The sequence below is a fragment of the Erythranthe guttata genome, chromosome 10, assembly GCF_056151865.1.
Source record: "Erythranthe guttata isolate IM_541 chromosome 10, IM_541, whole genome shotgun sequence".
In the NCBI taxonomy this organism is placed as follows: Eukaryota; Viridiplantae; Streptophyta; class Magnoliopsida; order Lamiales; family Phrymaceae; genus Erythranthe; species Erythranthe guttata.
Genome location: NC_142542.1, coordinates 14,611,887 through 14,630,062, shown reverse-complemented (window position 1 = coordinate 14,630,062; position 18,176 = coordinate 14,611,887). Strand labels below are relative to the sequence as shown.

At 34.8% G+C, this 18,176-nt stretch overlaps 1 protein-coding gene across 1 annotated transcript; it reads right to left on the bottom strand.

Annotated features, from left to right (window-relative positions):
* Nucleotides 1–11,446: 11,446 nt before the first annotated feature.
* On the bottom strand, nucleotides 11,447–14,927 carry LOC148767643 (putative disease resistance RPP13-like protein 1). The gene is made up of 2 exons (XM_088824724.1): nucleotides 12,059–14,927; nucleotides 11,447–11,514 (listed from the first exon to the last, which is right to left on the bottom strand). The coding sequence occupies exons 1-2, from the start codon at nucleotides 14,925–14,927 to the stop codon at nucleotides 11,447–11,449; spliced, it is 2,937 nt and encodes a 978-aa protein (XP_088680850.1).
* Between the last annotated feature and the right edge of the window lie 3,249 nt (nucleotides 14,928–18,176).

Genomic DNA, 18,176 nt, shown 5'->3' with positions numbered 1-18,176 from the left:
CATTCTTGGACAATATTATACTCTACCCATCTCTTTTTTTCAACAAACAAAATACTCTGTTTTTAACAACAATCATTATAATAATGGGTCATATTTAGGTAATCACAACAATAATTCTACATTATTCTCCAATTTGTACCTGTTTTACCGGGTTTTTTGCACTTTGCACCCTTGGATTACACCATTTTAGCACTTTGCACCCTTAAATTACAAAATTAGCATAATGCACCATTTAAACATAGCTTGTTTGCCACTTTGCACCCCAAATCACTTTTGGCTTAGAAAACTTACCTGCAACTTGCTCGAAAACATGGAAAATTGGCAAATTCATAATTTTCTTGTTATCTATCCTCTTCTCCCAATTGTTAATCACCCTTCCACCATTTTTATCTTTCATGATCCCTTTAATCAAAAACTCCTAATATCTTTTTAGACATTTCTTTCAGTGATAAATCAGTCAAATGACACAATAAGGCTATTGGGAGGTTTATTTGTTGGCAAGGAGGTGGTGCTTATTAGTTTCATGATGGGAGGAATTTTGTGCTCCCATTGAATAGTATGGATCTGAAAAATGATTAGAAAATAGCGTTACAATGGAATAAAACTTGATCTTCTGAAGGTGTGGTATCGAACTCTTGTCTATGTATTACGACCATTCTTGAGTTTTAGTTCAAAATTTACATATTATGGCAATTAGAAATTCGACAGCTAGCTGTCGAATTTGATCTGTATCAAATTTTTTTTTTTTTTGAAAAAATTGCAATTTTTTTTTTTTTGTGAAATTAACCCCAAATATATTGCAATGAAAGATAAAAAACATATTCTAAGTGTTTTTGGACAAAAAAAAAATTTCAAATTATCAAAAATATTTTCATTTAAAACAACCAAAATCCATATAAAACTAAATTAAAAAACAAGTAAATCAAATAAAATCCATCAAACAACATCCATCTAAAAAAATACAAGACTAATCCTGTGTTTTTTTCTTCCTACTAAACACGCGTTTCACACCCGCCTGTGGGGCATCGGACGAGCTCGATGGCGGTGGAATTGGCCCTATCGAGCTACCTGGAGGTGGTGGTGGGGCATCCGACGAGCTCGAAGGAGGTGGAAGTGGGGCATCCGGCTCGATCAATCTGACAATATCATTTAGGGTCCCCCACATGACCGTATGAGCGTCGGATGGCGCAAGTCCCCGCACCTCGCTAAGTGTACCCTTCACCAACTCCAAAATTTGTGAAAGTTGGACCTCCTTATCGGTACCACCCTCTGGACGAGCTTCATGGGGTCGAGGTCGATCCGCCTGGGGTCGAGGTGGATGGGCTCCATGCCTACTCAGTTGTAACATGCATCTGGGTCGGAACCAATTCATGTAGTCCGGCGAAGTGTCCGCCTCCCCGAGTTCAATTTCAACGGACCCCGACTCCTCGTCCAGACAATACTCCTCCCACCGATCAGAGAATCGTTCGCCGTACGCAACGAAAATTGAGTTCTGGACCGGTCGACCTTTGCTAACTAGAGCTTTGTACATATCTTTTGACATGTATGCACGACCTGGAATGATTTGCACCCGGTTGAACTGCCTCAACACTCTGTCCGGATGATATGCCTCGAAGTGGTCCATGCAACATATCATCCCACTAAACCAAGCAGAATCTGGCATCGGGAAACGATCACGAATAGCCGTATACGGTGACCATAAAACCTAGTAAAATAAATAAAAAATTAGATTTAAAAACCTACTTAAGTAGTAATAACAAATTATTAAACTGGTATGTTACCTGATCGGGGATCAAATCATCTAATCGAGATCGCAGGTACGACGCTCGTTCAGGCGTTGAAGTAGTCTTTGACTGAGGCTCCCATCGGCTCGCTAATGGCCCCTCAAATTCCGTCTTCAATGTGCCACCCGCCAAATAAGGAAAGTGCTCGTAAATCCATGACTGAAAGAGCGTCAGCCAGCCAGCCATCGAGTTCGTTGATTTTTGTGAGGCTGAGGAAAGCTCATCGTACAACCGGCAAAGACATGCAGTGCCCCAAGCATACTCGCCGATCCGATCCAAATCAGATACAAGATTTAGGTACTCAACGCTTACCATGTTGCCTGTCTTGTCGCACAGTATAGTACACCCGAGCAAAAATAACAAATACGCCCGAATGGCGTATGTCCTCTTCTCCGCACTATCTCTCATGGTCACTTTGCTAAATTTAGCCTTCAACCATTCCAACTTGACCGCTTTCTTCTTGTTTACATCGTCCGGGTACTCACCTAGCAACTCGAACATCAAAGTACTGGGGATCGTTTTGGAATCACGGACCAAACGCTCGCAAGCTACGGTACGCCCAACAACTGGCAAACCGACCAACGTACTCACATCGTCAAGTGTGATGGTCATCTCTCCAACAGGTAAGTGAAATGTGTTGGTAGCTGGCTGCCATCTCTCTATGAAGGCTCTAAGTAGATGGCCGTCCACAGTATTGTACGATGCCTGTACAACTGACATTAAACCACATCTTTGTACTACCTCTGTAATAAACGGCGCCGGCTCCCAACCTTTCAAAGTTCCTGTGTGATTTCGTATTCGAAATTCTGAGCCGCGCTCCGAACGATCTGGCCCTCCGTTCACAATATGATAAGCAATGTGCTTATCAAATTTTGTGTACAATTCCGGTATCTCGGGACCTCGGACCGGTTCGTTGCTCGAATCACCAACTTCTACAGTCGAAGGTAGAGCCGGCACCGGATTCGTTGACGAAGAACCCTCTCCAGACTTCTTCTTGGTCGTGGTCTTTTTCTTGGTCGTGACTGGTATGCCCTTGCCTCTATCGGATAATTCCTTCCTCTTCTTACGGTTCGAGACAGTCGGAGGTATACGAGGTTCACGTGGTTCTTCCACTGCAAAATAACACACAAATAAAAATTAATATACATAATATAAACACAAGCAAATAAAAATAGGAAAAAAAAAAAAATTCACAGTTCAAATTCGACAGCTACCTGTCGAAAATTGGTTGAATTTTCGACAAGTCGCTGTCGAAAATTCAACCAATTTTCGACAGGTAGCTGTCGAATTACCAAAATTTCAAATTCAACAATTTCACCATTTTCGACATCTACATGTCGATTTTGGATGAATTTTCGACATCAACCTGTCGAAAATTCATCGAAAATCGACATATACAGGTCGAAAATGGTGAACGAAGAACCGACCCACGAATCTCAAATCAATGCTCAAATCGACTGAAATCAGATGCACCCATTACTAATTAACGATCATTCTAACCTAAAACAACCAAATCCTAATTACCCATATCAAACAATCAAATCTTAAATAAATATTAAAGAAAAAAAATCGAAACAACTATAACTTACTATTCGAAGACGACGACGGCGGCGGCTTTGGGCGACGTTGGGCGGCGTTCGGCGGTGTTTGGCGTCGGCGTCCGGCGGCGGCGATGGTTGGAGCGGCGGCGGCGGCGTCGGGCGGCGTGGGAGGGGTGGACGGAGGGAGGGGTGGACGGAGGGAGGTTTTTTTGTGTTTGAATTTTTTTTTTCTTTTTTTTTTTATTTTGTTTTCAAATAGGTAATTTCAAAGAAAAAATGATGTAATTAGTATTTTGTATGAAAGGGTATTTTTGTACTTTTATTTTTATTTTGGTATTAAAGTAAGAAAAAACTTATAAATATGTACTCAATTGTGGTTTTCAATTTGGTAGTATTCAACTAAGCAAAAATTAGTATTCAAAATAGTTGCCCCCTTGTTAATCACCCTTCCACCATTTTTATCTTTCATGATCCCTTTAATCAAAAACTCCTAATATCTTTTTAGACATTTCTTTCAGTGATAAATCAGTCAAATGACACAATAAGGCTATTGGGAGGTTTATTTGTTGGCAAGGAGCTGGTGCCTATTAGTTTCATGATGGGAGGAATTTTGTGCTCCCATTGAATAGTTTGGATCTGAAAAATGATTAGAAAATAGCGTTACCATGGAATAAAACTTGATCTTCTGAAGGTGTGGTATCGAACTCTTGTCTATGTATTACGACCATTCTTGAGTTTTAGTTCAAAATTTACATATTATGGCAATTAGAAATGGCTAAGAAGAATTTAGCTTTTTTTTTTTTCTCTTATTAAAATGACGAAAGATAAAAATGGTAGAACGATGATTAAGAATTGGTGGAAGAAGATAGATAATTAGAGAATTACAAATTTGTCCATTTTCCAGATTTTCAGCAAGTTGCAAGTAATTTTTCTAAGCCAAAAGTGATTTGGGGTGCAAAGTGCCAAACAATTTATGTTTAAAGGGTGCAATCTGCCAATTTTGCAATTTAAGGGTGCAAAGTGCCAAAAGGGTGTAATTCAAGCGTGCAAAGTGCGAAAAACCCACCCTGTTTTACCCCATTCAAGCTCCACATTTTGAAACAAGATGATCATAAGATGTGTCTCTTGGCTTATAAATATCAGATTGTGGTGCATTATTAGAAACTATATTTTTGCACAAAACGAGTACAAACTAGAGAACATTTCTCGGAATCTAAAAGATTCTGTTGAATTTGAATATGACACCATAAATGATAAACGTGTAAGAAGATTCATAGTTGGGAGTTGGTTGTAATTATCCAAACATGAGGAGGGGGTTTCGTAATTTGACCCTAATAGTAATAATCTATTTTTAATGAAGAATTGGTCTAAAGTTTACATATGTGGTGTCGGATCTACATGACTCTTTCTAAATTGTCGAAAATAGCTAATTCAGTTACAAACATTGTGATCTTCTCTATTTCTTTGAACATATAAAAATATGTTTGAATCTTTCAATGTCGTGACAGGTATAAGAATGGCGAGCGTATCTTCTTCTTCTTCAGAGGAATACAAGAAACTCGTAAACGAGATTACCAAAGGGAAAGAAAAAGTGAAACATCTAAAAGAATCTTCTTCCAAAATCGGAGATAGTGTTTTAGAGAGTAAGTTCTTCAATATATTTTTGCTTGTTTAAATAGTAATATTGTTGTCGTTGATAGTCATATTAACTATATTACTGTTACTCTGTTGCACAGTAATATTTACACAACAAAAATCACTAATATTGTGTAATAGAGTAATATTAATATGTTGTTCGTTCAACATAAGTAAACATAATAAAAAGCCAAAATAATTAATATTGATGTGGTTGAGAGTAATATTATTGTCATCCACAGTAATATTACTGTAACAACAGTAATATTACCGTCAACCATAGTAATATTATTGTGTTTACAGTTATATTACAATAGTAGACAATAATATTATTAAGTTAATCTGTCTACAACTCAAACAAAACAAAAAACCAAAAAAATTATATTTATGTGGTTGTCAGTAATATTATTGTGTTAATTTTACAGCCAACGACAGTAATATAATTACGTTGACTTGTCGAAAAATCAAACAAAAAAACCCGATAAAATAATAATATTGTTGTGGTTGACAGTAATTGTACTATCAACGACAGAACAACTACTGTCACCGACAGTATAATTACTGTTATTGATAGTACAACTACGGTCCATGTTCAGCGGCAAGCGTAAAAAAAAGGGAAACAATTTAGGGAAAAAAATATTAAAAAAGTTAACGCCGGAAACCGGCACCAGAATAAAAAATTGAGAAAAAATAAGTTCAAAAAAAGAAAAGGTCGAAATTGGATTTTTGTGGTCAAAATTGATTAAGTTGAAGTTAATTTGGGGTTACAATTAGTAATTGGTTTTAATACATTATTTCGCATTTATTTATAATACATATTTAAGGGATAAAATTGGCGAAAGAGATATAACCCTTGAACCTAGAATAATAAAAATGGTTGGTCAGGGACTTTGCATAAAAACACTAAAAAAAAAAGGGTAAATTACAACCACACCCCTCAGGTATGCTTAAATAATTTTAAGGTCCTTATGGTATCGATAATTACATTCACCCCTGAAACGTAGTTAGAAACTCTAATAGGATAAGGCATTGGATACATTATTCCGATAGGGTTATAACGGACTATTACTTTTAGCTAGTGGTGGAGATAACAATAGAGTTATGGGGTGACATAGCTCCCCCAACATTTATTAAGTCACTCATAACTATTTGTTGTCTCCACCACTTCCTAAAACCAAATAGTCCGTTAGAACTATATCGTAATAACGTATCCAATGCATTATCCCATTAGAGTTTATAACTATGTTTCAAGGGGGGGAGTGTAATTATCGATACCACAAGGACCATAAAGTTATTTAAACATACCTCAGGGATATGGGGGTAATTTACCCTAAAAAAAACAATATACAACACATGGTTTTTGATATAAGAAAAAATGCAACAGATAGTTCTGAAGCTAATTTTTTTTTTTTTCAAGGTTTTTAGTTTATTTGACCCTTATTCAAAATTTTCATATAAAATATAACATACATTATATTATGGAATTACAAAAATAAATCAGAAAATTATATTATATATTTCGAAAAACAATAAAAATAATTGTAACTAAAGTCGTCGGGAATCGAAATTTTTGGTAGTTTTATATAAAATTCCGAATCCGTGCCAAAAATGTACGGTTTTAAATTTGGATATTTTTTAATCGGAATCTGTGGAATTCCAAAATTGCATTCCGACACCCCTAACTACATTGCATTTTTTCTTTTTCTTTTTCTTTTATTTTATTTTATGAGATATATGTATGATGATGTTTTTTTTGGTATGTCTCGTGATTTTAAAATTATTAAAATATATTATTGAAATGATGTATAATGATGTTAATTTTAAATGTATTAAAAATCCCCATACTAGCTTATCATCGAATCAAGTTAATCAACTGCTGAATCTTTAGTGCATTAAATATTAAAACAATTAATATGGATCATGCAATTAATTCGCTAAATTTAATATTATCCATTTGTCCATTCTTTTATTTTATAATAAAACTTATTTATTATTTGAAATTTGAAATATATATATTAACATTGTATATTAATGTACATTTTGGTAGAATTTTATACATAATGTATAAAATAATATATTTTTTGAGTTAACTACGGATAATTTAATTTAAACTTAATAATTTATTCATATCTTGAAATATTCTATTATCAACATATATTATTTCCTCTCCATGTACCATATGTCGTTCTACTTTCTCTGTTCTTGGCTTCTTCAGACGATTTGAGAGTCAAACGCCACCAAATGGCATACTTTGACAGTAAGACGGCTCATTCGCCGATGACCGTTGTATCTCAGAGTATAAATGTTTGTTGTAGAGATGGAGAGAGATGGTTCATGTTTTTCCTTCATTTTTTGTCTTCACTCTTCTATGAGTGAGCGATACAGTCTTAGTGATGGGTAAAACGGAGAGTTTTGAGTGTGTCTGAGAGAATTTTTTTAAGTTTTAGGCTGGTGAGTCAGATCTAGATTTCTGGGTTGACAGTAATATTACTGTAACAATAGTAATATTGCCATAAATCACAGTAATATTATTGTGCTTACAGTAATATTTCAATAACAGACATTAATATTATTATGTTACTCCATCAATAACTCAAACAAAATAAAAAACCCAAAAAAATAATAATATTGATGTGGTTGACAATAATATTATTGTGTTTACAGTTATTTTACTGTCCGACAGTAATATAATTACGTCGACTTGTCAACAAATCAAAAAAAATTAAAAAAATAATAATAATAATAATATTGTGTTTGACTCTAATTGTACTGTCAACGGCAGTACAATTACATATATGTATTGTCAACGTCAGTACAATTACGTTAATGTACTGTCAGTGACAATATAATTACGTTAATTTACAGCCAGTGACAGTATAATTACAGTCTGTTAATGACTGCACAATTACCGTCAACGTTTAGCGGCCGGCGGAAAAAAAAAACCACTAAAAAAAGTCAATGCCAGAAACCAGCGGCGAAAAAAATAGACCAGAGAAAAAAAATATCGAAAAAGTCAATGCCGGAAACCGGCAGCAGAAAAACAGACCATAAAAAGAAAAGAAAATCGTAAAGTCAACGCCGGAAACCAGCGGCAAAAAATAATTTCTGAATTTTTTTTTAAAAAAAAAAAGGTCAAAATTGGATTTTTGTGGTCCAAATTGATTAAATTGGAGTTACAATTAAAAATTGGGTGTAAAGGCTTGGGGGTAATTTTGTTATATACATTAATTTTTCATTTATTTATAAAAAATATTAAAGGGATGGGCTTATTGGCGAAAAAGATATAGCCCTAAACCTCGAGCTCATCGAGTTATTATTTTTTTGGCTCAAGCTCGAGTCCATTTTGCCGAGCTCGAGTCCATCTTCCTGTTTTGGCCAGATCAAGCTCGAGCTCGAGCTCATCGAGTTATTTTTTTTTTTGGCTCAAGCTCGAGCTCGAGCTCATTTAGGTTTTTTTTAATTATTTATTTTTTTATTAAAAAAAATATTTATAGTAAAATGAAAAAAATTATAAAAAAATAATAAACTGTAGTTATATTGTTTTTAATTTTTATATATTATAATATTTTATCTTATTATGAATTATCTAAGTAATATAGATTTGTTTATGTTTGAATACTATAAATACTTATTATTAAAAACTATTTACTATTTAACTAATAATTAATATATATATATGTAAATTAAAAAAAAAAAAAAAAAAAAACCCAGCTCGCGAGTTGTTGAACAACTAAAATTGGGCTCGAGCTTGTGCTTGTCCGAAGCTCGAACTCATGAGCTCGAGCTCGAGGTCAAAAAACCCAAGCTCGAGTTCGAGCCTTTGTCGAGTCGGCTCGGCTCGTTTACCACCCCTAACCGCCACACAGGTAGAAGTGAAATCAAAGAAATCTCTTTCTCCTCCACTGTTGCCTGCTGCCATTATTTTCTATTTTATGTTTTGTTCGTACGAATCAACCGGGCACCAAGCCTTGCGCGGTGCTTCATCACTAGTATATATATAGAGGTAAGAGGTGATATGACTCCCCGAACATTTTTTAAATGCTTATTACTTTATATAAGATTTATAAATTTTTATCATGGTAGCATTAACGCCCCGCGGAAAAAAAATATAGTGCACATCGGTCCCCAGGACATGAAATCTTGACTCCAGTAATTGTTTGAGGGGTGTGGATGTAATTATCAATACTAGAGGGACCTTAGAGTTATTTTAACATACCTTAGGGGTGTAGGTGTAATTTACCCTAAATATAATCACGCATATAAATTATAGGGTAAATTACGAAAATCCCCTGGATTTGGGCTAAATTACGAAAAATACCCCAAATATCCGTAATTACCAAAATTTCGTCGACATTTGTTTCAATAGTACATTTTTGCACAAAATGGGTACAAACTAGAGAACATTTCTCGGAATCAAGAAGATTTTGCTTAATTTGACACCATAAAAGATGAACGTGTACGAAGATTTATAGTCGAGGGGGTTGGTTGTAATTATCCAAATATGAGAAGAGAGTGTCGTAATTTGACCTTACTTAAGAGGTGGCCCTAATTTAGTCTAATAATAATAATCTATTTTTTATAAAGAATTGGTTTAAAGTTTACATATGTGGTGTCAGATCTACAAAACTCTTTCTAAATTGTCAAAAATAGCTAATTCAGTTACAAACTTGTGGTCTTCTCTATTTCTTTGAACATATAAAAATATGTTTGAATCTTTCAATGTCGTGACAGGTATAAGAATGGCGAGCGTATCTTCTTCTTCTTCAGAGGAATACAAGAAACTCGTAAACGAGATTACCAAAGGGAAAGAAAAAGTGAAACATCTAAAAGAATCTTCTTCCAAAATCGGAGATAGTGTTTTAGAGAGTAAGTTGGTCTCGTACGAGGAGGCTCTATCCCTTCTTAAACTATTTGCTCCACAAGGACAATGTCAGTACAACGTTGTGTCATCCTCATCAGACGAAAGGTGATTAATATTTTTACTAAAAAAAATTTATCATAAATGTATAAAATCCAAGGTGGTTGTTCTTCACTCTTCGAAATTTTCATCGATTAGCATATATTTTGTTCGGGTCTCTTTGCAGCGCACGGGTGACAGTGAGACCTAAGGTACCATCCGAAGAATTCGACGATGGATACAGTTGGAGGAAGTACGGCCGAGAATATATATTTGCTCCCCTTCTCACAAGGTGACGAATATGTATGCATGCTACTTGATCTAATCTACTTCTTTGTGCTCAATATACTACGGTCTCTCCCTTTCAAAATAATACACGTGTCTTTTAAGGTTTTTACACACACATGTTAAGAAATGATCGTTAAATATTTTTTTCTGAATGTGCAGAACCTATTACAGATGTATAGATCATGTGAGGGAAGGTTGTATGGCTATGAAAGAAGTGCGTATGTCAGCATATGAGCCGAATGCAGTTGATATCACATACAGAGGGAAGCATACATGCCTGAGGTCGGCACATGTACCACTCGAACAAGTCCTCGGGATTTGACTCTCAAAAATGGACCCTCACCGGACAAGTACTTCGTTTATGCTTTTATTACAACATAGGATTGAAGAAAAAATCTACTCCATTCATTGGGTGATCAAAGTTTTAGAGAACGATCGAGCTTGCGTTTTGACTAATGTACTCGGGGAGTTGTTTTTTGATAGTAGAGTTAGGAACGCTATTATATCCGGGCTTGCAATGCGATGAAATCGCTCGAGTTGTTTAACAGAATGGACTTTCATTGTTCGAAAGCATGAATTGAGTGGGGTCCACAAAAATCGGCCAGAGATCGAGCATTATGCTTGTGTGGTTAATCTTCTTGCAAAATTTTGATTTTCGGTGTTCTTTGTTTTTTTTTTTCAAGGATGAAATTTGAATTGGTTTGGTTTTCCAGTTCAAATGTTAAGGATTGATTTTTTTCCAAAAGTACTAATTACGACCGTATTCGTCTGATCTCCACCCCTATGTAATAATCAAGTTACGGGAAATGAATATCTGAAATGATGTTTCAAACTAACATTATTTGCTTTTTTAGACTATTCGGAACGCATTACACAAAATAAGAGTATGAGAAATAATTAACCAAAGAATTTAAGATATTTATTAAGGCACCTAGGTGCAATAACACGGCACTGCGGTGCCACACTACAGAGAATTAGGTTGCAACCTAAGCATCCGGGTGCGCTTAAACGGCACCGAGGTGCCTGTCTACAGAGAGAGAGAGGGCTTTCAAGGGCTCGTTATCTTTCTTATCTGGCACCGCGGTGGAAAATTACAGAAAGTGAGGTGTAGATCATCTTTTTTTTTTTTCTTCTCACCTGAAAACTGGGTGTGTAATTTAACAACTACATCTGACACAGTCACACGAGCACATCGATAAACACGGGAGAACAACAAAAATATGAGAGCCTAGCTAGAGCTGCTAAGATTCCGAATATGAGTGAATAAAAATGAAAAATCTCATGTTTCCACAACATAAAAATCAAAATCCGGGTTCAGTAGGAGAGAAATCCTCAACTTCCACAACATCTGATAATGAGCTTTCAAAACCTGTGTCCAAGTTATCAAAGAAAACTAATCAGCAAAAGGTGTCATTTTTCATATATGGTTGAACTAAGAATGCTGGTAAATGAGCTATATTCACATTTTAAACTAAAAAATAAATCAATAGAAAGATATGATAATTACCTCCTTGCTTTTTGTCAGCAACAAAATCATATCATTAATTGCCGACACCAAATTCGGAACCAAAACTAGTGGTCGATCATAGAACTTAAATTGCAAGTCTATTACTGAATATACCTCTTACCTACATTCCAAATTTGGTCTTTACACATTTGAATCTAAAGCTTAGGGGTTATGATTCTCAAATATTCATTCGTCGAATCACATTACTGGACAACAATGTAAATAGCATGAGTTAAGTTAGGAACTACCTGTCCCAAAGATGACAGCCTAAGACTGATGCCCCCTTCACGTACACGCTATTCTCGGCTATCTGAAACACAAATAAACAAATCCAGTTGGACTAATCATAAATTGCAAAGCAAATAAAAATTCAAATGGAGCACAAATGTCTTTCGCGTACAAATACCTCTAGTACGGTCCTCTGAATCTGGATTAACAATGCTTTTCATGCTAGGAGACTTGATAATATGCAGAGTCTGACCGTCAATAGTTATCTTCTCAACCCATTCAATCTTTTTATAATCCCTTTCGCCTACGCTGCACGTATGTTTGAGCTTATCACATCCTGAGATCACCAATTCTTTAAGAGATTTGGGCAAACCATCAATTGGCAATGAAAGAAGTTTGGGACAATTAACGATTGTTAGACATTCAAGTTTTGTATCGGTAAGCACCGGCAACTCCTTTAGCATTTGGCACTCATTGATTTCAAGAATACGAAGATTAGGGAAACGACTTTCACCGGAAACTACAGACATTCCCCAAGCAGTCATTTTCTTCATCTTTACTATCTTGAGAGACTCCAGACATAGTAATCCGGAAAACCGACTACTAACAGTGTCCAACATAGGCATCTCTTCAATGACAAGCGATTTAAGATTTTCCAGTATCCTCAATTCGTTCAGGACGGAGTTCTTCGTACAACGCATCAAGTGAATAACTGAAAGCTGGGGCAGAGTGCTCAACCAATTAGGAAACTTTTCACCATTATAATTTGCGATCACCAACTCCTTCACATTTTTATGGGGACAAAGACCGTCAAGAACTTCTTCACCATTTTTTACTGCGGCCTTCCATACAAATTCGATCTTGTCAAGGAATGGCTTCGTGTGTAGGCTAGCTTCCTTTGCATCATCATGACTAAGTACATACTCAAGATTTACAATGCAAATGGATCCTCTTAGCATATCCATGTCTTTAAGATGTTGAATACCATGATGAATTTTACTCTTTCCCACTATAAACGCAGACAACGTTTCAAGATTCACCAATTTACGAAACTCCAATGGCATGTTTTGTAGCATACGTGCACTAAAAATAAGATGCCGTAGAGTAACGACGTTCTTCATGTTCTTTGGCCACTGCTTAAGTCCATCACATTTCTCAAGCTTTAGTGTCTCTAAAGCGGTGAGCTGCCCAAACAAATCGGGCAACGCATAGAAAGGATTCCCAGAAAGATTGAGAAGGCGAAGACGCTTCATTTCAAAAATCGAATGGGGCACATTATCAATACCCATATTGCTCAAATCTATCACTCTTGCGTGCTTCATATCTAAAAGAAAATCAAACGAGACCTTGGTTGTGTCACTACTTTTGGATGACACTATCAGAGTCCGCAAGTTCTTCTTGTGTGAGTTTTTTGGCACCACATTATGCACAATCTTGCGGTCCACAAACATATGACGGGTTCCTTTTGGGAAGACGAATTCTTCTTTGCTTGTTTGTTCAACTTCGAAGACGAATTCTTCTTTGCTTGTTTGTTCAACTTCCCGGGAAAGGCAGATATCACCGGATATAAACCGGATCATGCTGTGAATCACATCATGGATTTTGTAAGATTCTTGCCCCTTCGAATTTTGGTTTATGGAGAGACGGAAGAAAGCGGCCGATAGCAACTTCTTGAAGTAACCGCAAGCAACATCTTCCGGGCGCATCTTTCCCGTGGGAATTACTAAACCTTCTGCCATCCAGAGTAAAACCAATTCATTCATTGTGAATTCGTGAGAACTCGGAAAAAATGAACTATAAACCAAGCATGCTTTTAGCTCTAATGGAAGTTGAAAATAGCCAAGTGCTAACACCGGGAAGATTTGATTTTTAATCTCTGCCAAGTGCCATAAATCGCAGCTCAAAACGTACTCCCACTCGGTACGACCACGCTTGTAGCGGAGCATTGTACCAATAGTCGTCGCTATGAGAGGAAGCCCTTTGCACTTTTTTGCTATTTCCATCCGAATAGGCTCCAAGTGTAAGTCGTCTATATGCACTCGGTTCTTGATAATTAGTGAGCAATATTCATCGGTTAAGTCCTTCAAAACGATTGAAGGGGCGGTGCCGACAATTTGGGACACGGCCGTACTAGGAGTGGTAACCAAGACCTTGCTTCCTTTTAACCCGAACATGAACGGAGAAAACAATTGGGCCCAGTCCTCATAGTTTTCACTCCAATAATCATCCAAAACCAATAAAAACTTGTTCCCATGAATCAATTTCTGAAGTTTCATTTGAATGGAATCAATGTTCGATAACTCACATCTTTCTCCTAAGGCAGACTCTATTATAGACCTTGTGATGCTGATGATATCAAAATTTATACCCACAGAGGTCCACATCTTCAAATCAAATTTATCACCAAGTCTAACATCATCACCGTAAGCAATTTGTGCTACAGTTGTCTTTCCAATTCCGGCCATACCCACAATAGGTATGACAGAAACATCATCTCCCTCGTCGGCCAACAATGTATCAACAATATGTTTAATTTCTATGTCTCGTCCAACCACACGCATCTTGTCCACCACAGAACTGTAAGGCCTAGATTCTAAAACCTTCTTGGACCTCTCATTATTGTAAAGCGACTCAATATTTCTTTCAATTTTTTCCAACTTCTTCACTCGATTTGCTACTTTAGTGGCCAACTTTGAATCGAAAGTCGAAAGAAGCATGTTTCTTACCTCCGTTTCTCCTTCATTGGAGGAATTTTCAGAGAGCTTGGCTCTGTATTTTAGAACATCCAAATAAATTCCATCGAGCAAATCGTCGGTAGAGTACACGACTGAAACCGCAAATTCCAGTAAAACCTTCCATGCCTTTTCGTTAGAGGAAGTCCATCTAATTTCTTCCATGCTATCCAACATAGCTCTTATCTTCTCAATCTTTCTTTGCAGCTCCATTGTCGATTTATCAATATTCCAAACTGCAGAGAACTGCTTCGCAGCTTGACTTGCGAATTTCTGCCCTAGTATTCGGAGTGGAGTTTGTAGAAGAGGATTCATTTTTCTGCTGGTTGCGAATATGAACAAACACTAGCTTTGCTTTATTTTTAGTGAAAAGAAAGCAAAGACAAGAAAACATAAAACAAGAAGGAAACGGCTCTGTCTCTGTTTTGTACAAACTTTTTTTTTTTTTTAAGCAAACACCACAATGGTGCCACAGTACAGAGATTCAGGTTCTCAGATGCGCTAATCCCGGCACCGAGGTGCCTGTCTACAGAGAAAGCTTCATTCAACCACCCAGGTGCGCTTCTCTTGCACCCTCGTGGAACATTACTTAAAGTCGTGTTTTCTGTCATCCTTTTTTCTTTTCTTTTTTTTTTTTTCTTCTTTTTTTATTTTTTTTATTGTTTTAGGATTATATAAATTAAAATACCTTGATCAACAAAAATTTCATTGGAGCCCATAGTAAAACTAGCATAAAGGGTAACCAATGTCAAAATACTACAAAATAAAGGTCCATTACAAATAAGTTCATCAATGAATACTTATTTACTAAGGGGTCCAAAGTCAAGACATTGTCCATAGGTCTGTAAAAGACTAAAATACCCCTCACATTTTAATATGCTCTAATTTCATCATTTTTATTTAATTTAACCTCAATTTGACCCAAAATTTCTCAAATTATTCAATTTTGAGTACAATTTCGTTCGTCGCCGCCGTTGACTATTTTTTTTTCTCTTCCTTTTTTCGCCGGTTTTCGGCGTTGACTCTTTCGATTGTTTTTCTTTTTCGTTCAATTGTTATTTTTCTTCTTTCTGCCTGCGGTTAACGCCGGTCTCCGGCGGTGTTGACTTTTTTTTGTTTTTTTGTTTTTTTATTTGATTTTTTTTCTTCAATATATTTTTGCTTGTTTAAATAAATAGTAATATTGTTGTCGTTTATAGTCATATTAACTATATTACTGTTACTCTGTTGCACAGTAATATTTACACAACAAAAATCACTAATATTGTGTAATAGAGTAATATTAATATGTTGTTCGTTCAACATAAGTAAACATAATAAAAAGCTAAAATAATTAATATTGATGTGGTTGAGAGTAATATTATTGTCATCCACAGTAATATTACTGTAACAACAGTAATATTACCGTCAACCATAGTAATATTATTGTGTTTACAGTTATATTACAATAGTATACAATAATATTATTAAGTTAATCTGTCTACAACTCAAACAAAACAAAAAACCAAAAAAATTATATTTATGTGGTTGTCAGTAATATTATTGTGTTAATTTTATAGCCAACGACAGTAATATAATTACGTTGACTTTTCGAAAAATCAAACAAAAAAATCCGACAAAATAATAATATTGTTGTGGTTGACAGTAATTGTACTATCAACGGCAGTACAACTACTGTCACCGACAGTATAATTACTGTTATTGATAGTACAACTACGGTCCATGTTCAGCGGCAAGAGTAAAAAAACGGGAAACAATTTAGGGAAAAAAATGTTAAAAAAGTTAACGACGGAAACCGGCGGCGGAAAAATAAATAAATACATAAATCAACGCCGGAAACCGGCACCAGAATAAAAAATTGAGAAAAAGTAAGTTCAAAAAAAGAAAAGGTCGAAATCGGATTTTTGTGGTCAAAATTGATTAAATTGAAGTTAATTTGGGGTTACAATTAGGAATTGGTTTTAATACATTATTTCGCATTTATTTATAATACATATTTAAGGGATAAAATTGGCGAAAGAGATATAACCCTTGAACCTAGAATAATAAAAATGGTTGGTCAGGGCCTTTGCATAAAAACACTAAAAAAAAGGGTAAATTACAACCACACCCCTCAGGTATGCTTAAATAATTTTAAGGTCCTTATAGTATCGATAATTACATTCACCCCCTGAAACCTAGTTAAAAACTCTAATGGGATAAGGCATTGGATACATTATTCCGATAGGGTTATAACGGACTATTACTTTTAGCTAGTGGTGGAGATAACAATAGAATTATGGGGTGACATAGCTCCCACAACATTTATTAAGTCACTCATAACTATTTGTTGTCTCCACCACTTCCTGAAACCAATAGTCCGTTAGAACTCTATCGTAATAACGTATCCAATGCATTATCCCATTAGAGTTTATAACTATGTTTCAAGGGGGTGAGTGTAATTATCGATACCACATGGACCATAAAGTTATTTAAGCATACCTCAGGGATATGGGGGTCATTTACCCTAAAAAAAAACAATATACAACACATGGTTTTTTATATAAGAAAAAATGCAACAGATAGTTCTGAAACTATTTTTTTTTTCAAGGTTTTTAGTTTATTTGACCCTTATTCAAAATTTTCATATAAAATATAACATACATTATATTATGGAATTACAAAAATAAATCAGAAAATTATATTATATATTTCGAAAAATAATCAAAATATTTGTAACTAAAGTCGTCGGGAATCGAATTTTTTGGTAGTTTTATATAAAATTCCAATTCCGTGCCAAAAATGTACGGTTCTAAATTCGGATATTTTTTAATCGGAATCTGTGGAATTCCAAAATTGCATTCCGACACCCCTAACTACATTGCATTTTTTCTTTTTCTTTTTCTTTTTATTTTATTTTATTTTATGAGATATATGTATGATGATGTTTTTTTTGGTATGTCTCGTGATTTTAAAATTATTAAAATATATTATTGAAATGATGTATAATGATGTTAATTTTAAATGTATTAAAAATGCCCATACTAGCTTATCATCGAATCAAGTTAATCAACTGCTGAATCTTTAGTGCATTAAATATTAAAACAATTAACATGGATCATGCAATTAATTCGCTAAACTTAATATTATCCATTTGTCCATTCTTTTATTTTATAATCAAACTTATTTATTATTTGAAATTTGAAATATATATATTAACATTGTATATTAATGTACATTTTTGTAGAATTTTATACATAATGTATAAAATAATATATTTTTGAGTTAACTACGAATAATTTAATTTAAACTTAATAATTTATTCATATCTTGAAATATTCTATTATCAACATATATAAGCGTTTAAGAGAAACAAGATCATTTTAACCATTAACGTGTAGAAGAACCCATACAAATATTGTATTAGTGAGCAAACATTTACATTTTTATATTCAATATGATTGAAATATTTTATTTGATCATTCATATTACACAATAACTAGAAACTTATTTTATATAAAATTAATCATATATAATTTATTTATTTATAAAACAATTAATAATGTGATATTTTAAGCAATTAAA

Bases quoted from the DNA above. Each gene is read 5' to 3' on its own strand.
- LOC148767643 (XM_088824724.1), bottom strand. From the start codon at position 14,927: ATGAATCCTCTTCTACAAACTCCACTCCGAATACTAGGGCAGAAATTC. The intron at 11,515-12,058 runs GTATTTGTACGC...ACTTGGACACAG, and splicing joins TTCAGAGGACCGTACTAGAG to GTTTTGAAAGCTCATTATCA.